The 26,728-nt window shown below is 56.6% G+C and overlaps 1 protein-coding gene across 1 annotated transcript; it reads right to left on the bottom strand.

Moving 5' to 3' along the window:
• Positions 1–26,310, bottom strand: nansa (N-acetylneuraminic acid synthase a). The gene is made up of 6 exons (XM_072495189.1): positions 26,140–26,310; positions 14,452–14,667; positions 11,643–11,742; positions 11,414–11,568; positions 1,024–1,290; positions 1–391 (listed from the first exon to the last, which is right to left on the bottom strand). The coding sequence occupies exons 1-6, from the start codon at positions 26,269–26,271 to the stop codon at positions 203–205; spliced, it is 1,059 nt and encodes a 352-aa protein (XP_072351290.1). The 5' UTR covers positions 26,272–26,310; the 3' UTR covers positions 1–202.
• Positions 26,311–26,728: the final 418 nt, after the last annotated feature.

The raw sequence follows: 26,728 nt of genomic DNA, 5'->3' as shown, positions 1-26,728 counted from the left end.
TTTTGATGCAGCAGTTAAGGTTTTATTTAATGGGTTTGGAACAGTAATTACAGAAGTGTAAAAGTAACATTTTCCCCAATTAAAGACTGATCTATAAAATTAAACGGCTATTTTTGGTTCAAAGGACTAATTTTATTGGCAATTTAAATGATCAGATATTTAGTTTGTGTGCCACCTTTGTATAAACGTAGGATTTATTTCTTTAACTTTCAATCATGTCATCTGTGATTGCGTCATCTGCATCTATGCTGATTTTCACGGTCTTCCCGACCATTTTAAAGATGTTTTCTGGCTCAATGCCTTTAGGTTCCGCCACCTTCACGGTCATCATGTCCAGCGTCAGTTTTGTTCCTTCAGGAATAGTCACTTTGGATACTATGGATTTTCCCAGCTATAAAAGATAAAAAATGGAAACACAAATGTTAAGTGCCTTAAATGAAACATGCAGTACAAGTTCCTACACATTATACCAACAAGATTTATAATGGGAGACGGTGGTGATATTGCCCAGGCGCCCAGGCCTTGGCTTCAAACCCACCATGGCAGTTCAGACACAATAAAATCCCGGATTGAAAGCCAGTTTCAGTAATCGTGACCACAAAACTAACATCAATTGTTGGAAAACCCCATCCGGTTCACTAATGTCTATTGGGGAAGGAAATCTGCCATCCTTGCCCAGTCTGTCCAACATCTGACTCCAGACCCACAGCAATGTGGGCAACTTACAACTGTCCTCTGAAAGGGCTTAACTCGAGAGGAAACAGCCACTGACACAGAAACAGCAACACCCTCACCTATAACATTTTTTATAATTCTGTAGAAAAATCACTGATCACGAGTGAGAGATGAGATTGTTTATTAAAAAAATCCACTTTGAACACAGCCTCCACTTTCTTTCCTTGTCTTCACCTGATGGCACTGAATAATTACCAAAACACTGGCACAGAAAGAGACAAGCTTTAAACACTTTCATATTGATTCTGTTCTTCGACTCTCTACATAACCCATTCCAGAATAAGTTACCTTGTTTTGGCATGCTACCTCACATGGCAACAGGTGTTTGATGGGAGATCCAAATGCTCTTTCGACAGTACGGATCGAGCGAACCAGTTCTCGTAGCTCGTTGGGCTCCAGAGAAGCTTGATGGTCGCTGCCTTTCCAGGTTTTATTCATGGTCACATGTCGTTCCAAAATTTTAGCTCCCATTGCAACTGCTGCTATGCTTATAGCAATTCCAGTTTCATGGCCAGAGTATCCAATAGGAATATCTGGAAATTCCTTTTTGTATTCCTGGAAGCAGAAAACAATTAGCACCTCAGTAACAGAAAACAATGAATAAATTGGGCAAACAACTGGTTAAGAGCTGTGATCAAATACAGTTTGTTCCCTGATTCAAGGACATATTGAAGCGATTCCAATAAACAATTGTTAAGTTATATCCTGTAACTTATTGAGAGAGAAAAAAAAAGGTGGAGTGTATGAAAGGGTCAGGAGTGGATTAGAGAATCATTGAATCTACAGTACAGAAGGAGGCCATTCGGCCCATCGAATCTGCACCGGCCCTTGGAAAGAGCACCCTACCCAAGCCCACACCTCCACCCTCTCCCGTAACCCCACCGAACCTTTTTGAACACGAAGGGCAATTTATCATGGCCAATCCACCTAACCTGCACATCTTTGGACTGTGGGAGGAAACCAGAGCACCCGGAGGAAACCCACGCACACACGAGGAGGATGTGCAGACTCCGCACAGACAGTGACCCAAGCCAGGAATCGAACCTGGGGCCCTGGAGCTGTGAAACAACTGTGCTAACCACTGTGCTACCGTGCTGTTAGGTCCTTAGAAGTTAGGACCTTTGCAGCTGAAGGTATGGCTGCTAATTGTGAAGTGACTAAAATCAGGGACACACGAGGCCAGAATTAGAGGAATAGAGGGAATATCGAGGGGAGTTTTGGGGAGGGAGTGAGCAAGCCAGACAACGATTTAGAAAATAATCTTAAGAATCAGTCTGTGGGAGGACCTCCGGTGGTGGCATGTAGGAGGAGGTCGCAGGCAAGCGGCTCCCGCCAGAGTCACTGGTTCTATTTTACTCGGTTTCCGGGGGTAATTGGTGGACAAATTTGTCCCATTTGAGAGTCTTTGGTGCGAAGGTGTCACAAGGAGCAAGAAAGAATATGATTAAGAAAGGTGGGAGCAGTAATCTGTCAGGAGGCAAGCAAGGTGTGGAGCCCAGAGGGATCCAAGATGGTGGAGGCAAGTTCATCGGGTCCACACCTATCACGGTCGATAAGCTGGCGGAGGTAGCGGCTGTCGAATTTGACCAACAGCTCTGCAAGCATTATGAGAGGCATGGGAGGAGAGTGATGGAGACCCTGACCAAATCAATGGATGAGGCCCTGGTGCCGATAAAGGAGGTGTTGGAAAAGCCATTGGAGTCAGTGCAGCAACATGGCAAGGTGGAGAAGGGGGGAGAGGAGACCGTCACAGCACAGCGACCAGTTAGCCTTGCGAGATGCTGAGCTGCGGAGGGTAGAGGAAAGAAATAAGGGCCTGAGAGCAAAGATCGACGACCTGAAAAGTAGGCCGAGGCGGCAGGACCATAGGACCATGGGGCTGCCTGAGGTGGAGTGTCTGAGGCCGGCTGAATGCTTCGAGTCGATGTTCAGGAAGTTGATGGGTAGGAGGTCCAGGGACCTGCATCGAGCTTGATCAGGCCCACCGGTTGCTTCAGACAAAGCCACAGGGGAATGAACCACTACGAGCAGTGACAGCGTGTTTCCAGAGCTATCGGTCGATGGGGCAGGCCCTAAAGTGGGCCGAAGAGGATCGGGAGGTGCAGTGAGAAGGTACCAGTTTCTGCATCGATCAAGGCCTTGCAGCAGAATTTGCAAGGAGGCAGGTGACTTTTAGCAGGGCGAAGTCGGCGCTCTACAAGAGCGGTGTGCAAATTTCCCTCTCTTTAGATAATTAGCCAATTCAGCCACTCCGTGCATTTTAAATCCTAACCATTAAATCCTAACCATTCATTGCAAACAAGTCTCTCCTCTCATCAGCTTTGTGTTTTTTGCCATTTACCTTTTAAAAATAGTGACCTTTGTTTCTCAACCCCTCTGTCAATGGGAACAGTTCCTCTCTGTCTAGACACCGCATGTTTTTTTGAACACCTCTATCAAAACTCCTCTTAACAAGCTCTTCCCCAAGGAGAACTCCAGCTTCCCCAATCTCTCAATGTGACTGAAGTCCCTTTCTGCAGCCTTCCTTCACCCTGTTCCTAAAGGGCATTGCCCAGAATTAGGCACGATACTCAGTATTTTATAATGAACCTTATGTTCCTATTTATAAAGTCCAGGTTTTGGTACGTGTTCTTAGCAGCTCAGGTTCCATGTCACCTCCAATGATTAACGCACATATACATCCAGTTTCTGTTCCTCCATCCCCTTTAGAGTTTCGCCTTTGCCTGTTCTTACCAAAATGTATCATTCCTCTGCATGAAATTTCAATGCCATTTATCCACTCATTCACCAGCCTGTTGATGTCCCCTTGAAATCTATCTCGGTTCTTCTCACACGTCACAATACTTTTGTGCCATCTGCAAATTTTGAAATTGGATCCTTTAATTTCCACAATTAATCCAAGAAACTATTTTTGTCCCACATTGTTTTAAAAACTTTTGCCCCAAAGTTTAGCTAACTGGCAAGACGGGCTGGTCAATGGGAAAAGGAATTCAATCCGGATAAGTGTGAGGTGATGCACTTGGGCAGGACAAACAAGACAAGGGAATACAGGATAAACGGCAGGACCCTGGGAAGCACCGAGGGTCAGAGGGACCTTGGTCTGCATGTACACCCGTCCCTTAAAGTAGCAGAACAGGTGGATACAGTGGTTAAGGAGGCATATGGTATACTTGCCTTTACTAGCCGAGGCACAGAGTTTAAGAGCAGGGAGGTTATGCTGGAAATGTATAAAACGTTGGTTAGGCCACAGCTAGAGTATTGTGTGCCGTTCTGGAATCCACATTATAGGAGGGATGTGATCGCCACTGGGAAGGGTGCGGAGGAGATTTACCCGGATGTTGCCTGGGATGGAGAGTGTTAGTTATGAAGAGAGATTGGACAGACTGGGGTTGTTTTCCTTGGAGCAGAGGAGACTGAGGGGGGACATGATTGAGATGTATAAAATTATGAGGGGCATAGATAGAGAAGACAGGAAGAAACTTTTCCCCTTGGTGGAGGGATCAATGACCAGGGGGCAGAGATTTAAGGTGAGGGGCAGGAGGGTTAGAGGGGATGTGAGGAAAGCCCTTTTCACCCAGAAGGTGGTGGGAGTCTGGAACTCGCTGCCTGAAAGGGTGGTGGAGGCAGAGACCCTCAGAACATTGAAGAACTTTTTGGATGTATTCTAGCGACCCAGGGTAGACCAGGCTATGGGCCAAGTGCTGGAAAACGGAATTGGAACGGCGAAGTGGTTGTTTATGACCGGCGAAATATGAAGGGCCGAAGAATTGTTTTCTGTGCTGTAGACCCCTTTGTTTGAGATGAGCTGAGGGTTAGCAGCTCCGGAAAGGGCAGTGATGCGGAATTAGGCTGGGGACCACAAAGGCATCTCAACATGGGAGGCAGAAAGAAAACCTAGGCCGAAAGCAGGTTGTATTTAGGGCTGCAGGACAGCAGCGGCCTGGGGTTCTGCAGCATTTCCATGCACATCCCTCACTCAGTATTCCAGATGTTTATCAGGGAAATGTTTATTCATTCAATGTCTGCTAGAACGGTGAACTCACTTGTATAAAATATGACTGCTCTATAATAAGAAACATTCCCTTTCCCTTCACATACACTGGGCAGAATCTGGGCACAATTGTCCCAGGAATCGGCAATGTCGGGCAGGGAAAGTGGCATGGACCCTGGCGCGGATTCCAATAGCGGGTTTTCCTGCCGTATTGTGCAAAGAGTAGGCACGGGTTTGACATTAGAAAACTGACGGCGACTTCCGGGTGCGGCTATGCAGAGCTAGGTCGCATATTCGGTAGATCCTGCTTGGAACGGACTTTTGGGCTCGTTACAGGGCCCCCACGGCATTTGTTTGCCATTTCCCAGTGTGGGAAGAAGACTGCAACATTCCCCCGACAGTGTCCCCCAGGAAGGGTATGTCTCTTGGTTGCCAGACACGGCAGAAACAGTAAAAGATTTGGCTGCAACTGCAGGATAAACAGGGCCTCTTCCAGCATTCAGGCGGGGGAAGGGCAAGCTTAAAGCTGCAAGCTGACCTGAGGGCATGTATCAAAGGTGAATGCTAGCAGCAGAGGGAACAACTGTGAAAAGATCTCATCAAGGCCACTGAAGGGACTTCCGGTTGCGGTGATGCCTAGCTAGCCGCACGCTTCGGCGGCTCCAGCTCCGACGGACCTTCGGGCTCTTTTAAGAGCCCCAACGGGGAATTTTTCGACGACGCAACCCGGTGTGGGGTGTGTGAGAAGGGAGTCCCCCCCCCAAAGGAAGGAGGAAAAAACCGGCGGCGGCGGCTGCAGCGCGAGGAATCGTCGACCAAAGGGTCAGAAAGAGAGAAGTACAAGATGGCGGCGGAGAAAGCGCAGGCGACATGGGGGCCTGAGCAGGATGAAATTGTGAGACGGTGCGTGGAGCTGAAGAGGGAGGTGCTGACCCCGATGCTACAGGCAATTGAGGGGCTCAAGGAGGCACTAAAGACCCAGGAGACAGAGCTCCGCGTGGTGGAGCAGAAGGTGACGGATAATGAGGACGAGATCCTGGGCCTGGCGGTTAAGACACAGACGCACGAGGCACTTCATAAAAAGTGTACTGAAAGGACCGAGGCCCTAGAAAACGGAGCGCGAAGGAAGAACCTTCGGATACTGGGTCTCCCTGAGGGTGTGGAAGGAGTGGACTGTGGAGCGTACGCAAGTACGATGCTGAGCTCACTGATGGGTGCTGAGGCCCCTACGGGCCCCTTGGAGGTGGAGTGGGCAAATCGGATTCCAGCGAGAAGACCAAAAGCGGGAGAACCACCCAGGGCGATAATCGTGCGATTTTACCGCCTTAAGGATAGAGAAGAGGTCCTGAGATAGGCTTAAAAGGTGCGGAGTAGCAGATGGGAGAATGCAGTGGTACGGGTATACCAGGATTGGAGTGCGGAGGTGGCGAGAAGGAGGGCGAGCTTCAACCGAGCCAAAGAGGTGTTGCATAAAAGGAAGGTGAAGTTCGGGATGCTGCAGCCGGCAAGACTATGGGTCACGTATCAGGAGAGACACCATTATTTCGAGACGGCGGAGGAAGCATGGACCTTCATCAAAGAAGAGAAATTGGAGCGGAACTGAGGGACTGATGCTGCAGGAAATGTTATTGTTAATGTTATGGTTGAAGTTAATTGAGAAGTAAATTGGGAAGGGGGGAGACATTGGGGAAATGTGGGCGCCGGTGAGGGGGGAAAGACGGGACATAGTTGGAGAATGGGGAAGGGAAGGGGAGGGGGAGGGGAAAGGGAGCTGCGCCATAAGAGGCGGGGCAGGTAAAGGGATGTTCCCGCGCCAGAAAGAATAAGGCGGGAAGACAGGCGCAAGGCGGATGGGAGTTCCCCACACGGGGGGTCGAGGGGTGAGCAGGAGTAGCCGGGGTCAGTTGAAGTCAGCTGACTTACGGAAGTAATATGGGGGGAGCAATCATGCTAGAAAGAGATCTAGCGGGGGGGGGGGGGGGGGGGGGGGAACCAACTGGGTTGCTGCTGCGGAAATCCAAAAGGAAATGGCTAAAGAGTGGGTGGGCGGGGATGGCGTGCGACGCTGGGGGAGCGAGCGGGAGCGCGGAGGCGGGGTGTGGGACTGGCCTAGAGAAGGTAATGGCTAGTCGACACGGGAGGGGGGCAGGTAGCCCCCTAGTGAGGCTGATCACGTGGAACGTGAGAGGCCTGAACGGACCGATAAAAAGGGCCCGAGTGCTCGCGCATTTGAAAGGACTAAGGGCAGACGTGGTTATGCTCCAAGAGACGCACCTAAAGGTGGCGGACCAAGTTAGGCTAAGGAAATGATGGGTGGGACAGGTGTTCCACTCAGGACTGGACGCAAAGAACAGAGGGGTGGCCATTTTGGTGGGGAAATGGGTAGCATTTGAAGCAAAGAACATCGTAGCAGATAGCGGAGGTAGATATGTAATGGTGAGTGGTAGGCTGGAGGGAATGGAGGTCGTGTTGGTTAATGTGTATGCCCCAAATTGGGACGATGCGGGGTTCATGAGACGGATGCTGGGGCGTATACCGGACTTGGAGGTAGGAAACTTGATTTTAGGAGGGGACTTTAATACTGTGCTGCACCCGGGGCTAGATAGATCCAGCTCAAGGACCGGAAGAAGGCCGGCAGCGGCCAAGGTACTTAAGGGGTTTATGGACCAAATGGGGGGAGTGGATCCATGGCGATTTCTTAGACCTAGGGCTAGGGAGTTTTCCTTCTTCTCCCCTGTCCATAAAGTGTACTCCCGGATAGATTTTTTTGTTTTGGGAAGGTCATTGATCTCTAGGGTGGAAGAAGCTGAGTACTCAGCCATAGCGGTTTCGGATCATGCCCCACATTGGGTGGACCTGGAATTAGGAGAGGAAAGGGAGCAGAGAACACTCTGGCGATTAGATGTGGGATTGATGGCGGATGAGGGAGTGTGTGCAAGAGTGCGGGGGTGTATTGAGAGATACCTGGAGGTCAATGACGACGGCGAGGTCCCTGTGGGAGTGGTATGGGAAGCACTAAAAGCGGTAGTCAGAGGAGAGCTGATCTCCATTGGGGCCCACAAAAGGAAAACAGAGGCCAAGGAAAGGGAAAGATTACTGGGGGAGAATTTAAGGGTGGATAGGGAATTTGCAGAGACCTCAGAGGAGGAATTGTACGGGGAGAGGAGACGACTCCAGACGGAATTTGACCTTCTGACCACCAGAAAGGCGGAGGTACTGTGGAGGAAGGCACAGGGGAGGAGGTATGAATATGGGGAAAAGGCTAGTCGCCTGTTGGCTCATCAATTGCGAAAGAGGGCAGCAGCGAGGGAGATAGGAGGAATTAGAGACGAAAGGGGAGACACGGTGCGAAGGGCAGGAAAGATAAATGAGGTGTTCAAGACCTTCTATGAGGAACTGTATAGGTCTCAACCCCCAGAGGGAGAGGAGGGGATGCGGCAGTTCCTGGACCAATTGAGGTTCCCGAAAGTGGAGGAGCGGGGGGTGGTAGGCCTGGGGGCATCGATTGGGGTGGACGAGGTTATTAAGGGACTGGGAAGCATGCAAGCAGGGAAGGCCCCGGGACCAGACGGGTTCCCGGTGGAATATTACAGAAAATGTGGACTTGTTGGCCCCGTTGATGGTGAGGACGTTCAATGAGGCCAGGGAAGGGGGGACTCTACCCCCGACGATGTCGGAGGCGACGATATCGTTAATTTTGAAGAGGGATAAAGATCCGTCACTGTGCAGGTCCTATAGACCCATTTCATTATTGAACGTGGACGCCAAATAGTTGGCAAAGGTACTGGCAGCGAGGATAGAGGACTGTGTCCCGGGGGTGGTGCACGAAGACCAGACAGGGTTCGTAAAAGGGAGACAACTGAATGTTAACGTGCGACGACTATTAGGGGTGATAATGATGCCCCCAGTGGAGGGGGAGGCAATGGACGCAGAGAAGGCATTTGATAGGGTGGAGTGGGAGTATTTATGGAAGTGTTAAGGAGGTTTGGGTTTGGGAACGGGTTTATTAGCTGGGTTAGACTTCTTTATGGGGCTCCAACGGCAAGCGTAGTTACAGGTCGACATAGATCGGAGTATTTCCGATTATATAGGGGAACAAGACAGGGATGCCCGCTGTCTCCATTGTTGTTCGCGTTGGCAATTGAACCTCTGGCCATGGCGTTGAGAGACTCCAGGAAATGGAGAGGGGTGATTAGAGGGGGAGAAGAACACCGAGTCTCGTTCTTCGCGGATGACCTATTGTTATACGTGTCGGACCCAGCGGGGGGGATGATAGAGGTTATGCGAATTTTGAGGGGGTTCGGGGATTTCTCGGGGTATAGGCTAAACATGGGGAAGAGTGAATTATTTGTGATACATCCAGGGGACCAGAGTAGAGAGATAGAAGGCCCGCCTCTAAGGAAAGTGGAAAGAAACTTCCGATACCTGGGGATTCAGATCGCTAGGAGCTGGGGAACCTTGCACAGACTTAATCTGACACGGTTGGTAGAACAAATGGAGGAGGACTTCAAGAGGTGGGACATGCAGCCTCTATCGCTGGCGGGCAGGGTGCAAGCAATTAAGATGATGGTCCTCCCGAGGTTCTTATTTGTATTTCAATGTCTCCCTATACTAATCACCAAGACCTTTTTTAATAAAATAGACAGGAGCATCACGAGCTTCGTGTGGGCAGGGAAAGTTCCGAGAGTAAGGAGGGGGTTCCTTCAGCGTAGTAGGGACAGAGGAGGATTGGCACTACCGAACTTGGGCGATTACTATTGGGCCGCCAATGTGGCAATGATACGTAAATGGATGATGGAGGGCGAGGGAGCGGCGTGGAAAAGACTGGAGAGAAAGTCCTGTAAAGGGACGAGTTTAGAGGCGCTGGTGACGGCGCCGCTACCGATCTCACCTATAAAGTTTACCACGAACCCGGTGGTGGTGGCAACATTGAATATCTGGGGACAGTGGAGGCGACAGAGAGGCGTGCGGGGAGCCCTGGTGGGGTCCCCAATCAGGAACAACCATAGGTTCGCCCCAGGAAGAATGGATGGAGGATTTCAGAGCTGGTACCAGTTGGGAATTAAGAGGGTGGGAGATTTATTTATAGATGGGACTTTTGCGAGCTTGGGAGCATTGGAGGAAAAGTATAAGTTGCCCCGGGGAAATTTCTTGAGATATATGCAGGTGAGGGCGTTTACTAGACAACAGGTGAGGGAATTTCCGTTGCTCCCGACACAGGGGATACAGGACAGGGTGCTTTCAGGGGTGTGGGTCGGAGAGGGCAAGGTGTCAGAGATTTACCGAGAGATGAGGGAAGAGGGGGAGGAGTCGGTGGGCGAACTAAAAGGAAAGTGGGAAGAAGAACTAGGGGAGGAGATAGAGGAGGGTATGTGGGCTGATGCCCTAAGCAGGGTAAATTCCTCTTCCTCATGCGCCAGGCTTAGCCTGATTCAATTTAAGGTGCTACATAGAGCACACATAACGGGAGCAAGAATGAGCAGGTTCTTTGGAGTGGAGGACAAATGTGGGAGGTGTGGCGGGAGCCCGGCAAACCACGCACATATGTTTTGGGCGTGCCCGGCACTGGAAGGGTATTGGAAGGGAGTGACGGGAGTGATTTCGCGGGTGGTGAAGGCCCGGGTCAAACCAGGCTGGGGGTTAGCTCTATTTGGAGTTGCGGAAGAGCCGGGAGTGCAGGAGGCGAAAGAGGCCGACGTTGTGGCCTTTGCGTCCCTAGTAGCCCAGCGCAGGATCCTACTCATGTGGAAGGAGTCGAAACCCCCCGGACTGGAGGCCTGGGTAAATGATATGGCGGGGTTCATTAAATTGGAGCAGATAACAGTTTGCCCTGAGAGGATCGGCTCAAGGGTTCACCAAGCGGTGGCAGCCATTTCTCGACTACCTAGGGGAACGTTAGAGGGAAGACAGATGACCAGCAGCAGCAACCCAGGGTCTGCTCCGCCATTAGATCACGGCTGATATGTTCCTCATTCCCATAACCCCTGATCCCCATATTAAGCCAGGAATCCCCTTATTCATCAAGAACACTGAATTTGTGCTGGAGGTGCTTTTACCTACAGGACGACAGATCAAGAACTGGAAGGTGGAATCAGACAGAATAGTTATTTCTGGGCGGGCGTCGGCAATTCAGCCTCTGGAGCCGAACACCCTCAATGTGATCATGGCTGATCCCATCCTGGCCTCAACTCCACCGTCCTGCCCCTTCTCCATAACCCTTCACCCCATTACTCATTAAAAATCTGTCTCACTCCTCCTTAAATTTACTCACTGTCCCAGCATGCACCGCACTCTGGGGTAGCGAATTCCACAGATTCACAAACCTCAAGTTTCTCCTGAACTCCGTTTTAAATTTGTTACCTCTTATTCTAAGATTATGACCTTTAGTTTTAGATTGGCCCACAAGAGGCAGCATCCGCTACACGTCTACTTTATCCAGACCTTTTAGCATCTTATATACTTCAATTAGATCTCCCCTCATCCTTCTAAATGCAAGAGAGTATAAGATGATAAAAGATACATAAAATACGAGGGAGGGAGGGGCAGGAAGTGCACAGAATGAACAGGCAATTGTCTGCAGGTGGAAAAGAACACAAGGGACATTTGTTCAAGTGCAGCCAGGCAGAGAAGCCCTAAAGTTGAAGAGCTTTCAATGAGAATGCTATAATATTTGGGCTTTGTACTGACCGTGATGATCCGTAGGTGAGTGTCTTCGGGCTCCAGTGGGTACGCACTGGTGCACTGGAGAAAACAGAACTTTGTATTGAGGGGTTTGACAGTTTTGTAAACTTCCCTCATTGTCTGCATGCTCTGCATCCCACTAGAGATGACCATTGGCCGTCCTGCCAACACAAACAGGTCATCAGTACAAGTAGATACTGAAGCGGAACATGGAAAATTATGTAGCTTCACTTACCTTTCTTGGCAGCTTTTTCCAAATATGGAAAGTTATTAGTGTCCCCAGACCCGACTTTGAAGAAAGGTACATTCAGTTCATGAAGAAATTCAACAGCCATCTGTAACACAGAGGAACAAACACTGAGACTGCCCGCTCGGACTGCCCGCACGGACACGGGGACCGCCCGCACGGACACGGGGACCGCCCGCACGGACACGGGGACTGCCCGCACAGAGCCTGCAAACACGGAGCCTGCCACCGGTATGATTTTGGTCATTAATCCTTTTATTCTAACATTTCTACTTATCCAGATGTTCTGCTACATATTTCAATTTCTAGACTTCCTTACTAACGTTTTCCTCTCAATAAATTTCAACAATAGTTATTCCAGTCTGTGCCTACTCTAAAGATACTCAGATAGTAAATGATGACGTCAATTCACCAAGTTAATCTTAAGAGGCATAACAAAAAGAACAATTTAAGGGTTAACCAGAGTTTGCAGGTGTATCAATGTTGACAAATGTGAGGTTATCCATTTTGGTAGGAAAAACAGCTAAAGGGATTATTATTTAAATGATAAAATATTAAAACATGCTGCTGTGCAGAGAGACCTGGGTGTGCAAGTGCACGAGTCGCTAAAAGTTGGTTTACAGGTGCAACAGGTGATTAAGAAGGCAAATGGAGTTTTGTCCTTCATTGCTGATGGAGTTTAAGACTAGGGAGGTTATGCTGCAATTGTATAAGGTGTTAGTGAGGCCATACCTGGAGTATTGTGTTCAATTTTGGTCTCCTTACCTGAGAAAGGGCGTACTGGCACTGGAGGGCGTGCAGAGGAGATTCACTAGGTTAATCCTAGAGCTGAAGGGGTTGGATTACGAGGAGAGGTTGAGTAGACTGGGACTGTACTCGCTGGAATTTGGAAGGATGAGGGGGGATCTTATAGAAACATATAAAATTATGAAGGGAATAAATAGGATAGATGCAGGCAGGTTGTTTCCACAGGCGGGTGAAAGCAGAACTAGGGGGCATAGCCTCAAAATAAGGGGAAGTAGATTTAGGACTAAGCTTAGAAGGAACTTCTTCACCCAAAAGGTTGTGAATCTATGGAATTCCTTGCCCAGTGAAGCAGTAGAGGCTCCTTCATTAAATGTTTGTAAGATAAAGATAGATAGTTTTTTAAAGAATAAAGGGATTAAGGGTTATGGTGTTCGGGCCGGAAAGTGGAGCTGAGTCCACAAAAGATCAGCCATGATCTCACTGAATGGCGGAGCAGGCTCGAGGGCCTACTCCTGCTCCTAGTTATTATGTTCTTATGTTATCAGCTACCTGAATAAACCGTGAAAGAGTGTTTTACAGGATTTGGGCGTTATTGGCTTGGCCATCCCTAATTGGTGAGCACTCCTCGTGTTGCAGGTACACCCAGAGTTCTGTTGGGAACAAAACTCCAGGATTGTGACCTAGTGACAGTGAAGAGCAGCAATATTACCCTTTCAGTATATTTCTGGAAATAACAGCCGGGGTTTTGTCTAAGTTCCCATCTTGTGCACACAGGGCAACAAGAACTGGAAACAGTTGGTGACACCAGATGTGGCAAGGGAACAGTCTGATAAGCAAACAGGATGTTTACTCCTGTTAACTGTGTTTAACAGTCAACATTATTGTGGTTGATTATTAAAAATGTATTGGTTTCATGGAAGACTAATAAATGATCTGTGCGAGGTGTTCATTCAAATGATTAAAACATTTGAGTTTCTCTCTACGTCCCCCAATTCCCCTTAGGAGGGAGTCCCCTGGGGAGGGGGTCCCCTGGGGAGGGAGACCTATCGGGCGGCATAACCTTAAGGTTGAGTTAGGCTGCTCAGGGTGCAATCAGACACGTCTTCATACAAAGGATGAGATTAGGAGTCAACTAAAAAATTAACAGATGGCTACGGCTATTAATTGTTGTGTAACAAGGGTGGGTAAACTGACGTGGACATACAGAACACCAATAAAACAAATGTGCCATTCTGAATATTCTGTGGAAAACTGTGGGAGGCATAACGAGTTTGTGAATCTCTGTGGTCATTAAGCTCGGTTTAGCTCACTTGGCTGCTCGGCTGGTTGGTGATGCTGAGTGACACCAGCAGCCCGGGTTCAATTCCACCACCGGCTGACGTTATCCATAGAGGCCTCGCCTTCTCAATCTTGCCCCTCGCCTGAGGTGCGGTGACCCTGAGGTTAAATCACCACCAGTCAGCTCTCAAGAGGCAGCATGGTAGCACAGTGGATAGCCCTGTTGCTTCATAGATCCAAGGTCCCAGGTTCGATTCCCGCTTGGGTCACTGTCTGTGCGGAGTCTGCACATCCTCCCCGTGTGTGCGTGGGTTTCCTCCGGGTGCTCCGGTTTCCTCCCACAGTCCAAAGATGTGCAGGTTAGGTGAATTGGCCGTGATAAATTGCCCCCTAGTGTCCAAAAGGTTAAGTGGTGGTTACTGGGATAGGGTGGAGTGTGGGCTTGGGTAGGTTGCTCTTTTCAGGGGCCAGTGCAGACTCGATGGTCCTCGGGGACTACGGCGACTTTCAATTTTTGTTCCGAACATTGTTAACAGGAAAGCAGCCTTTGTGATGCTCGGGGGAAACATTGAACATGGCTTGTAGCTAACCATCCCTTCTTTTTAATGAAATTTATCATTCAGAAATCCAAGCATAGCAAAGAACTTGCAATTATGGACCTGGAATCAGATCTGCCAATCTAAATGGTATTAACAGCAGACATTATAGGAAATTAAATCAAAAGTAAAAAAGCAAAACAAATTGGCATAAATAATCTAAAAATAGGACCTACCTCATCCATACCAGATGCTGTGAAAAAGATACCGACTTCTTGAGCAAATTTGGAGAGCTCCCTGTACTGCTCGTGACTGAACTCCAGGTGGCGCTTGTGATCTCCATAGGTGGCTCCCCAGGAATGTTTGGATTGGTAAGGCCTTTTTAAAGCTTTCTTGTTAAATTTGTATTCCAACTCACTCTTCTGGAACTTTGCACAGTCTGCCCCACATTCCTGTGCATGAAGAACAAGGACAGCACGCCTTTACAAAATACTTTCACAAGATTGAATATTGCAACTGGCTACGACAATCCCAAGCCAGCGTGCAACAGAATCTTGCTGCACTTCGGAAAACGTAAACTATTGTTTTTTCCCTGGCTGCTGGCGTTTCTAGTATTAATGCAAGGTTATTTAGAAACTATTCTAAAGAGTCTATTTGACCAAACTCGCCCAATAGGAACTAGCTGTGACCAGCCATATCAGCCTCACTGAGCAAGGTTTGTCTTGCCTGGCCCTCCTCCAGGTACCAGGCCCCAGCAAGCACCTCTCTATTCTAATCCCATTTTCCAGCACTTACACTGAGCCTGGGAGGCTGCGGCTTTCTGAGTTACACCCCATCAAGGTGCTTTGGGGGCATTTGGGGCTTTTAGGTTGAGGGTTTTGATCACAATCTGCCCAAACATGTATACAGGCCCAACCCGAACCCACAGCACCCCATTCAGCTCCATGACGTCCAGAGTAACTGGGCCAACATGCCGGATCCTGCTGCACGGCACAGGCAGTGGATGTATCCAGTGTGGCAACACCGAGCTCAAGGCTCCTATTCTGGCAAATTCAGACGTTCCAGAACAACACAGCGGTTAGCACTGCTGCCTCAGCACCAGAACACAGCGGTTAGCACTGCTGCCTCAGCACCAGAACACAGCGGTTAGCACTGCTGCCTCACAGCGGCAGAACACATCGGTTAGCACTGCTGCCTCACAGCGGCAGAACACAGCGGTTAGCACTGCTGCCTCAGCACCAGAACACAGCGGTTAGCACGGTTGCCTCACAGCGGCAGAACACATCGGTTAGCACTGCTGCCTCACAGCGGAACACAGCGGTTAGCACTGCTGCCTCACAGCGGCAGAACACAGCGGTTAGCACTGCTGCCTCACAGCGGCAGAACACAGCGGTTAGCACTGTTGCCTCACAGCACCAGAACACAGCGGTTAGCACTGCTGCCTCACAGCCGCAGAACAAGCGGTTAGCACTGCTGCCTCACAGCAGCAGAACCCAGCGGTTAGCACTGCTGCCTCACAGCGGCAGAACACAGCGGTTAGCACTGTTGCCTCACAGCGGCAGAACACAGCGGTTAGCACTGCTGCCTCACAGCGGCAGAACACAGCGGTTAGCACTGTTGCCTCACAGCGGCAGAACACAGCGGTTAGCACTGCTGCCTCACAGCGGCAGAACACAGCGGTTAGCACTGCTGCCTCACAGCCGCAGAACAAGCGGTTAGCACTGCTGCATCAGCGCCAGAACACAGCGGTTAGCACTGCTGCCTCACAGCGCCAGAACACAGCGGTTAGCACTGCTGCATCAGCGCGAGAACACAGCGGTTAGCACTGCTGCCTCACAGCGCTAGAACACAGCGGTTAGCACTGTTGCCTCACAGCAGCAGAACACAGCGGTTAGCACTGCTGCCTCACAGCGCAAGAACACAGCGGTTAGCACTGCTGCCTCACAGCGGAACACTGCGGTTAGCACTGCTGCCTCACAGCACCAGAACACAGCGGTTAGCACTGCTGCCTCACAGCGGCAGAACACAGCGGTTAGCACTGCTGCCTCACAGCGGCAGAACACAGCGGTTAGCACTGTTGCCTCACAGCACCAGAACACAGCGGTTAGCACTGCTGCCTCACAGCCGCAGAACAAGCGGTTAGCACTGCTGCCTCACAGCAGCAGAACCCAGCGGTTAGCACTGCTGCCTCACAGCGGCAGAACACAGCGGTTAGCACTGTTGCCTCACAGCGGCAGAACACAGCGGTTAGCACTGCTGCCTCACAGCGGCAGAACACAGCGGTTAGCACTGTTGCCTCACAGCGGCAGAACACAGCGGTTAGCACTGCTGCCTCACAGCGGCAGAACACATCGGTTAGCACTGCTGCCTCACAGCCGCAGAACAAGCGGTTAGCACTGCTGCATCAGCGCCAGAACACAGCGGTTAGCACTGCTGCCTCACAGCGCCAGAACACAGCGGTTAGCACTGCTGCATCAGCGCCAGAACACAGCGGTTAGCACTGCTGCCTCACAGCGCTAGAACACAGCGGTTAGCACTGTTGCCTCACAGCAGCAGAACACAGCGGTTAGCACTGTTGCCTCACAGCAGCAGAACCAAGCGATTAGCACTGTTGCCTCACAGCACCAGAACACAGCGGTTAGCACTGTTGCCTCACAGCAGCAGAACACAGCGGTTAGCACTGCTGCCTCACAGCGCCAGAACACAGCGGTTAGCACTGTTGCCTCACAGCAGCAGAACCAAGCGATTAGCACTGTTGCCTCACAGCAGCAGAACCAAGCGATTAGCACTGTTGCCTCACAGCACCAGAACACAGCGGTTAGCACTGCTGCCTCACAGCACCAGGGCAGCACCGAGGTTAGCACTGCTGCCTCATAGCACCAGAACACAGCGGTTAGCACTGCAGCCTCACAGCACCAGAACACAGCGGTTAGCACTGCTGCCTCACAGCGCCACAACACAGCGGTTAGCACTGCTGCATCAGCGCCAGAACACAGCGGTTAGCACTGCTGGATCAGCGCCAGAACAACACAGTGGTTAGCACTGCTGCGTCACTGTGCCAGGGCAGCGCAGCGGTTAGCACTGCTCCCTCACAGCGCCAGAACACAGCGGTTAGCACTGCTGCCTCACAGCACCAGAACACAGCGGTTAGCACTGTTGCCTCACAGCGCTAGAACACAGCGGTTAGCACTGTTGCCTCACAGCAGCAGAACACAGCGGTTAGCACTGCTGCCTCACAGCGCCAGAACACAGCGGTTAGCATTGCTGCCTCACAGCGCCAGAACACAGCGGTTAGCACTGCTGCCTCACAGCACCAGAACACAGCGGTTAGCACTGTTGCCTCACAGCGGCAGAACACAGCGGTTAGCACTGCTGCCTCACAGCGGCAGAACACAGCGGTTAGCACTGCTGCCTCACAGCCGCAGAACAAGCGGTTAGCACTGTTGCCTCACAGCAGCAGAACACAGCGGTTAGCACTGCTGCCTCACAGCGCCAGAACACAGCGGTTAGCATTGCTGCCTCACAGCGCCAGAACACAGCGGTTAGCACTGTTGCCTCACAGCAGAACACAGCGGTTAGCACTGTTGCCTCACAGCAGCAGAACGCAGCGGTTAGCACTGCTACCTCACAGCAGCAGAATGCAGCGGTTAGCACTGTTGCCTCACAGCGCTAGAACACAGCGGTTAGCACTGTTGCCTCACAGCAGCAGAACACAGCGGTTAGCACTGCTGCCTCACAGCGCCAGAACACAGCGGTTAGCACTGCTGCCTCACAGCGCCAGAACACAGCGGTTAGCACTGCTGCCTCACAGCGGCAGAACACAGCGGTTAGCACTGCTGCCTCACAGCACCAGAACACAGCGGTTAGCACTGCTGCCTCACAGCACCAGGGCAGCACCGAGGTTAGCACTGCTGCCTCACAGCAGCAGAACACAGCGGTTAGCACTGTTGCCTCACAAAGCAGCAGAACACAGCGGTTAGCACTGTTGCCTCACAACAGCAGAACACAGCGGTTAGCACTGATGCCTCACAGCTGAACACAGCGGTTAGCACTGATGCCTCACAGCTGAACACAGCGGTTAGCACTGTTGCCTCACAGCGCCAGAACACAGCGGTTAGCACTGTTGCCTCACAGCAGCAGAACACAGCGGTTAGCACTGCTGCCTCACAGCAGAACACAGCGGTTAGCACTGTTGCCTCACAGCGGCAGAACACAGCGGTTAGCACTGCTGCCTCACAGCACCAGGGCAGCACCGTGGTTAGCACTGCTGCCTCACAGCGCCAGAACACAGCGGTTAGCACTGCTACCTCACAGCGGCAGAACACAGCGGTTAGCACTGTTGCCTCACAGCGGCAGAACACAGCGGTTAGCACTGTTGCCTCACAGCGCCAGAACACAGCGGTTAGCACTGCTGCCTCACAGCACCAGGGCAGCACCGAGGTTAGCACTGCTGCCTCATAGCACCAGAACACAGCGGTTAGCACTGCAGCCTCACAGCACCAGAACACAGCGGTTAGCACTGCTGCCTCACAGCGGCAGAACACAGCGGTTAGCACTGCTGCCTCACAGCACCAGGGCAGCACCGAGGTTAGCACTGCTGCCTCACAGCAGCAGAACACAGCGGTTAGCACTGTTGCCTCACAGCAGCAGAACACAGCGGTTAGCACTGTTGCCTCACAACAGCAGAACACAGCGGTTAGCACTGATGCCTCACAGCTGAACACAGCGGTTAGCACTGATGCCTCACAGCTGAACACAGCGGTTAGCACTGTTGCGTCACAGCGCCAGAACACAGCGGTTAGCACTGTTGCCTCACAGCTGAACACAGCGGTTAGCACTGTTGCCTCACAGCAGCAGAACACAGCGGTTAGCACTGCTGCCTCACAGCAGAACACAGCGGTTAGCACTGTTGCCTCACAGCGGCAGAACGCAGCGGTTAGCACTGTTGCCTCACAGCGCCAGAACACAGCGGTTAGCACTGCTGCCTCACAGCACCAGGGCAGCACCGTGGTTAGCACTGCTGCCTCACAGCGCCAGAACACAACGGTTAGCACTGCTACCTCACAGCGGCAGAACACAGCGGTTAGCACTGTTGCCTCACAGCGGCAGAACACAGCGGTTAGCACTGTTGCCTCACAGCGCCAGAACACAGCCGTTAGCACTGCTGCCTCATAGCACCAGAACACAGCGGTTAGCACTGCTGCCTCACAGCACCAGAACACAGCGGTTAGCACTGCTGCCTCACAGCGGCAGAACACAGCGGTTAGCACTGCTGCCTCAGAGCGCCAGAACACAGTGGTTAGCACTGCTGCATCAGCACCAGAACACAGTGGTTAGCACTGCTGCCGCACGGCACCAGGGCTGCGCAGTGGTTAGCACTGCTGCGTCACTGTGCTAGGGCAGCACAGTGGTTAGCACTGCTGCATCACTGTGCCAGGGCAGCACAGTGGTTAGCACTGCTGCGTCACTGCGCCAGGGGCCCGGGTTAAATTCCTGCCTCGGGTAACTGCCTATCTAGACTTTGTACTCTCTACCCGTGTCTGAGTGGGTTTCCTCCGGGTGCGCCTGTTTCCTCCCACAGTCCAAAGACGTGCAGGTTAGGTGAATTGGCCAAGATCAATTGCCCAAAGGTCAGGTGGGGTAACGGGGCAGGGGTAGGGTGCTCTATCTGAGCACGGGTTGGTGTAGACTCGATGGGGCCAAATGGCCTCCTTCTGCACTGTAGGGATTCTCTGATAGGAGCGTACACAGGAGGTGATGTCAGAGTATTGAAAGCAGAATCTTTCTCCCATTGTCCAAAACATCCTCGCATCAGTGAATCCCTCCAACCCTCCGCACTCACACAGACCCTTCCAGTGGTTCCACTGCTTCTGCTCAGAAAGATATTATATTGTTCACAGAGTCCCTCGGCTCGTCCACCTCCCTCACTCAGCAAGCAAAACAGCTCGGCAGCACTGAGTCCAAGCTCATGTGAAGGGCCATCTGTCTGGAATGAGCAACTGTAGAAGTTTGGGGGAAGAGCAAAGCACCAAGTGCATCGGGAGCACGGAAAGTGAAAACAGAAACAGAGAGATGGACAGAGGATGGGGGAGAAGACATCCCTCAACCCTTCCACCAATCCTCACCTCCTATATACCCCACCCCCGCACAACCGCCCCTCACTCCCTCCCACAATCCCCCCTCACACAATCCCTCCTCACTCCTCCCCTTTCCCTCTCCTCCCCTATCCCCCTCACTCCCTCCTCAATCCGCCACTCCCTCCCCTATCCCCCTCACACCCTCCCCTACTCACTTCACTCCCCCCCCCCAAGCACCCCCGTCCCCCCACCCCCCCCATAGTCCTCCCACTCCCTATTCCCCCCCCACTCCCTTCCCCCCCGCCCTTCCCCCCTCCCCCTCCCTACCCCCTTCCCCCCCTACCCCTATCCCACTCCCTCTCCCTACCCCCCCACACACCTCCCCTCCCCTCACTCCCTCTCCCTACCCCCCCCACACCTCCCCCTCCCCTCCTTTCCCCCCCCTCCCCCCTCCTTTTCCCCCCCCTCCCCCTCCCCCCCTCCCTGCCCCCCCTCTCCCCCTACCCCCTCCTCCCTTCCCCCTCCCCCCTCACCCCCCCCTCCTCCCTTCCCCCTCCCCTCTTCCCCCCCCTCCCCATCTCCCCCCTCCCCTCCCCCCTCCACATCTCCCTCCTCCCCTCCCCCCCTCCCCCCCCCCCCCCATCTCCCTTCCCCCCTCCCTCTCCCCTCCCCCTTCCCTACCCCCATCTCCCTTCCCCCCCCATCTCCCTCTCCCCTCCCCCCCCATCTCCTCTCCCTCCCCATCTCCCTCTCCCCCCCCCCCCATCTCCCTCCTCCCCTCCCCCCATCTCCCTTCCCCCCCCCATCTCCTCTCCCCTCCCCCCATCTCCCTCTCCCTTCCCCCCCCCATCTCCCTCTCCCTCCCATCTCCCTCTCCCTCCCAACTCCCTCTCCCTCCCCCCCATCTCCCTCTCCCCTCCCCTACCCCCATCTCCCTCACCCTTCACCCCCCCATCTCCCTCTTCCCTCCCCCCCCTCATCTCCCTCTCCCCTCCCTCCCCCTCCCCCCCATCTCCCTCTCCCTCCCCCCCCATCTCCCTCTCCCCTCCCCACCCCCATCTCCCTCTCCCTTCCCCCCCCCATCTCCACTCCCCTCCCCTACCCCCATCTCCCTCTCCCTCCCCCCCCCATCTCCCCCCTCCCCACTCCCCCTCCCCCCCCCCCTCCCCCTCCCCCATCCCCCCTCCCACCCCATCTCCCTCTCCCTTCCCCCCCAACTCCCTCTCCCTCCCCCCCCCCATCCCCCTCTCCCTTCCCCCCCCCATCTCCCTCTCCCCTCCCCCCCCCATCTCCCTCTCCCTCCCATCTCCCCTCCCCCCATCTCCCTCTCCCCCCCCCCCCCACTCCCCTCCCCCCATCTCCCTCTCCCTCCCCCCCCATCTCCCTCTCCCCTCCCCTAACCCCCATCTCCCTCTCCCTTCCCCCCCCATCTCCCTCTCCCCTTCCCCACCCCCATCTCCCTCTCCCTCCCCCCCCCTCATCTCCCTCTCCTCTCCCCCCCCCCATCTCCCTCTCCCTCCCCCCCCACTCCCTCCTCCCCTCCCCTACCCCCCATCTCCCCTCTCCCTTCCCCCCCATCTCCCTCTCCCCTCCCCTACCCCCATCTCCCTCTCCCTTCCCCCCCCATCTCCCTCTCCCTCCCCCCCCATCTCCCTCTCCCTCCCCCCCCATCACCCTCTTCCCTCCCCCCCCATCTCCCCTCCTCACCCCCCCCATCTCCCCTCCCTCCCCCCCCATCTCCCTCTCCCCCCCCCCCATCTCCCTCTCCCCCCCCCATCTCCCTCTCCCCCCATCTCCCTCTCCCTCCCCTACCCCCATCTCCCCTTCCCCCCCCATCTCCCTCCCCCCCCATCCCCACCTCCCCCTTCCCCCCCATCTCCCTCTCCCCTTCCCCCCCCAACCTCCTCTCCCCCCCCATCTCCCTCTCCCCTCCCCAACCCCCATTCCCCTCCCTCCCCCCCCCCATCTCCCTCTCCCTCCCCCCCCCCATCTCCTTCCCCCCCCCACTCCCCTCCCTCCCCCCCCATCTCCCTCTCCCCCCCCATCTCCATCTCCCTCTCCCCCCCATCCCCTCTCCCCCCCCCCATCCCCCTCCCCTCCCCCCCCCCTCATCTCCCCTCCTCCCTCACCCCTCCCCCCCCCCATCTCCCTCTCCCTTCCCCCCCCCCCATCTCCCTCTCCCCTCCCCTACCCCCATCCTCCCTCTCCCTTCCCCCCCCATCTCCCTCCTCCTCTCCCCTACCCCCATCTCCCCCTCCCTTCCCCCCCAATCTCCCCTCCCTCTCCCTCCCCCCCCATCTCCCTCTCCCTTCCCCCCCACTCCCTCTTCCCTCCCCCCCCCCATCTCCCTCTCCCTTCCCCCCCCCCCAACTCCCTCTCCCTCCCCCCCATCTCCCACCCCCCCCATCTCCCTCTCCCCCCCATCTCCCTCTCCCTCCCCTACCCCATCTCCCCTTCCCCCCATCTCCCCCCATCTCCCACTCCCCTTCCCCCCCCATCTCCCCTCCCCTTCCCCCCCATCTCCCTCTCCCCCCCCCATCTCCCTCTCCCCCTCCCCTACCCCCATTTCCCTCTCCCTCCCCCCCCCATCTCCCTCTCCCTCCCCCCCCCATCTCCGTTCCCCCCCCATCTCCCTCTCCCTCCCCCCCCATCTCCCTCTCCCCCCCCCATCTCCATCTCCCTCTCCCCCCCCCACCCCCTCCCCCCCCACCCTCCCCTCTCACCCCCCCTACCCCCCAACTCCCTCTCCCCTTCCCCCCCACTCCCTCTCCCTTCCCCCCCATCTCCCTCTTCCCTCCCCCCCCCTCATCTCCCTCTCCCCTCCCCCCCCATCTCCCTCTCCCTTCCCCACCCCAACCCCCTCTCCCCACCCCTACCCCCCATCTCCCTCCCCTCCCCCCCCATCTCCCTCTCCCCTCCCCTACCCCCATCTCCCTCCCCTCTCCCCTCCCCCCCCATCTCCCACTCCCCTTCCCCCCCCATCTCCCTCCCCTTCCCCCCCATCTCCCTCTTCCCCACCCCCCCCATCTCCCTCCCCTCCCCCCCCCCATCCCCCAACTCCCTTCCCCCCCCCCATCTCCCTCTCCCTCCCCCCCCACCCCCTCCCCCTCACCTACCCCCATCACCCTCTCCCCCATCACCCTCTCCCCCCCCCCCCATCTCCCTCTCCCTTCCCCCCCCAACTCCCTTTTCCCCCCCCCCCCATCTCCCTCTCCCTTCCCCCCCCAATCTCCCTCTCCCCCCCATCTCCCTCTCCCTCCCCCCCCATTCCCTCTCCCCCCCCACTCCCTCTTCCCCCCCCCATCTCCCTCTTCCCTCCCCCCCCCATCTCCCTCTCCCTTCCCCCCCATCTCCCTCTCCCCCCCATCTCCCTCTCCCTCCCCCCCCCATCCCCCTCCCCCTCCCCTCCCCCCCCATCTCCCTCTCCCTTCCCCCCCATCACCCTCTCCCCCTCCCCCCCCATCTCCCTCCCCTTCCCCCATCTCCCTCTCCCTCCCCCCTTCCCCCCCCATCTCCCTCTCCCCTCCCCCCCCCCATCTCCCTCTCCCCTCCCCCCCCCCATCTCCCTCTTCCCTCCCCCCCCATCTCCCTCTCCCCTCCCCCCCCCCAACTCCCTCACCCCACCCCCTCCCCCCCCCCCATCACCCACACCCCCCCCCACCCCCCCCCATCACCCACACCCAACCCCCCCCCAACACCCTCTCCCCCCCCCCCCCCCATCCCCACACCCCAACCCCCCCCCCATCACCCCTCCCCCCCCCACACCCACTCCCCCCCCCATCACCCTCTCCCTCCCCCCCCCCCATCTCCCTCCCCCCCCCCATCTCCCCTCTCCCCTTCCCCCCCCATCTCCCTCTCCCCCTCCCCCCCATCTCCCTCTCCCCACCCCCCCCCCCATCTCCCTCTCCCTCCCCCCCCCATCTCCCTCTCCCTCCCCCCCCATCTCCCTCTCCCCTCCCCCCCCCATCTCCCTCTCCCCTCCCCCCCCATCTCCCTCTCCCCTCCCCCCCCATCTCCCTCTCCCCCTCCCCCCCAACTCCCTCTCCCACCCCCCCCCCCATCCCCCTCCCCCCCCCCACACCCACAACCCACCCCCCCCCCCATCTCCCACTCCCCCACCCCCCCCCCATCACCCACACCCACCCCCCATCTCCCTCTCCCCTCCCCCCCATCTCCCTCTCCCCTCCCCCCCCATCTCCCTCTCCCTCCCCCCCCCATCTCCCTCTCCCTCCCCCCCCCCATCTCCCTCTCCCATCCCCCCCCCACACCCCCTCCCCTCCCCCCCATCTCCCTCTCCCTCCCCCCCCCATCTCCCTCTCCCTTCCCCCCCCATCTCCCTCTCCCTCCCCCCCCCCCATCTCCCTCTCCCTTCCCCCCCCATCTCCCTCTCCCCTCTCCCCCCATCTCCCTCTCCCCTCTCCCCCATCTCCCTCTTCCCTCCCCCCCCATCTCCCTCTCCCTCCCCCCCCCCATCTCCCTCTCCCCTCCCCCCCATCTCCCTCTTCCCTCCCCCCCCCATCTCCCTCTCCCTTCCCCCCCCCCATCTCCCTCTCCCCCTCCCCCATCTCCCTCCCCCCCCATTTCCCTCTCCCCCCCACCCATCTCCCTCTTCCCCCCCCCATCTCCCTCTCCCTTCCCCCCCATCTCCCTCTCCCCTCCCCCCCATCTCCCTCTCCCCTCCCCCCCCATCTCCCTCTTCCCCCCCCCCCATCTCCCTCTCCCTTCCCCCCCATCTCCCTCTCCCCTCCCCCCCATCTCCCTCTCCCCTCCCCCCCATCTCCCTCTTCCCCCCCCCCCCATCTCCCTCTCCCCTCCCCCCCATCTCCCTCTCCCCTCCCCCCCATCTCCCTCTTCCCCCCCCCCATCTCCCTCTCCCCTCCCCCCCATCTCCCTCTCCCCCCCCCCCATCTCCCTCTCCCCTCCCCCCATCTCCCTCTCCCCCCCCCCCCATCTCCCTCTCCCCCCCCCCCCCATCTCCCTCTCCCCCCCCCCCATCTCCCTCTCCCCCCCCCCCATCTCCCTCTCCCTTCCCCCCCATCTCCCCTCTCCCCCCCCCCCCCATCTCCCTCTCCCCTCCCCCCCATCTCCCTCTCCCCTCCCCCCCATCTCCCTCTCCCCTCCACCCCCATCTCCCTCTCCCCTCCCCCCATCTCCCTCTCCCCCTCCCCCCATCTCCCTCTCCCCCCCCCCCCATCTCCCTCTCCCCCCCCCCCCATCTCCCTCTCCCCCCCCCCCATCTCCCTCTCCCCCCCCCCCCCATCTCCCTCTCCCCCCCCCCCCATCTCCCTCTCCCTTCCCCCCCATCTCCCTCTCCCCTCCCCCCCATCTCCCTCTCCCCTCCGCCCCCATCTCCCTCTCCCCCCCCCCCCCCATCTCCCTCTCCCCCCCCCCCCCCCATCTCCCTCTCCCCCCCCCCCCCCATCTCCCTCTCCCTTCCCCCCCATCTCCCTCTCCCCCCCCCCCCCCATCTCCCTCTCCCCCTCCCCCCCCATCTCCCTCTCCCCTCCGCCCCCATCTCCCTCTCCCTTCCCCCCCATCTCCCTCTCCCCTCCCCCCCATCTCCCTCTCCCCTCCCCCCCATCTCCCTCTCCCCTCCCCCCCATCTCCCTCTTCCCCCCCCCCATCTCCCTCTCCCTTCCCCCCCATCTCCCTCTCCCCTCCCCCCCATCTCCCTCTCCCCTCCCCCCCATCTCCCTCTTCCCCCCCCCCATCTCCCTCTCCCCTCCCCCCCATCTCCCTCTCCCCTCCCCCCCCATCTCCCTCTCCCCTCCCCCCCATCTCCCTCTCCCCTCCCCCCCATCTCCCTCTCCCTCCCCCCCCCCCATCTCCCTCTCCCCCCCCCCCCACCTTGACCATGCGGATCATCTGTTTGGCGATCTGAATGTCCCCCTGGTGGTTCTGGCCGATCTCGGCGATGATGAAACAGGGCCGCGCGCCGCCCACCAGCCGCCCGGGACACAGCTCCCACTCCGCCGCCATCCTCACCCGGCGCCGCGCCTGCGCACTGGCCACCCCGCCGGGCCCCGCCCCCAGCTCCGCCCCTTCCGCCGGGCCCCGCCCCGCGCACAGCCAGGCCCCGCCCCCAGCACCGCCTCTTCCACGCCCCCAGCACCGCCCCTTCCGCCGAGCCCCGCCCCCAGCCACGCCCCTTCCGCTGGGCCCCGCCCCGCGCACAGCCAGGCCCCGCCCCCAGCACCGCCCCTTCCGCCGAGCCCCGCCCCCAGCCACGCCCCTTCCGCTGGGCCCCGCCCCGCGCACAGCCAGGCCCCGCCCCCAGCACCGCCCCTTCCGCCGGGCCCCGCCCCAGCACAGCCAGGCCCCGCCCCCAGCACCGCCCCTTCCGCCGAGCCCCGCCCCCAGCCACGCCCCTTCCGCTGGGCCCCGCCCCCAGCTCCGCCTCTTCCGCCGGGCCCCGCCCCCAGCTCCGCCTCTTCCG

Source organism: Scyliorhinus torazame, chromosome 3 (genome assembly GCF_047496885.1).
Source record: "Scyliorhinus torazame isolate Kashiwa2021f chromosome 3, sScyTor2.1, whole genome shotgun sequence".
Lineage (NCBI taxonomy): Eukaryota > Metazoa > Chordata > Chondrichthyes > Carcharhiniformes > Scyliorhinidae > Scyliorhinus > Scyliorhinus torazame.
The sequence above is the reverse complement of the archived record's forward strand: the minus strand, read 5'-3'. Positions and strand labels throughout refer to the sequence as shown.

Coding starts and splice junctions, on each gene's coding strand:
- nansa (XM_072495189.1), bottom strand. CDS start 26,271: ATGGCGGCGGAGTGGGAGCTGTGTCCCGGGCGGCTGGTGGGCGGCGCG. Junction 11,743..14,451: donor CAGCATCTGGTATGGATGAG/GTAGGTCCTATT, acceptor TCTGTGTTACAG/ATGGCTGTTGAATTTCTTCA. Junction 11,569..11,642: donor GGAAAAAGCTGCCAAGAAAG/GTAAGTGAAGCT, acceptor TTGTGTTGGCAG/GACGGCCAATGGTCATCTCT.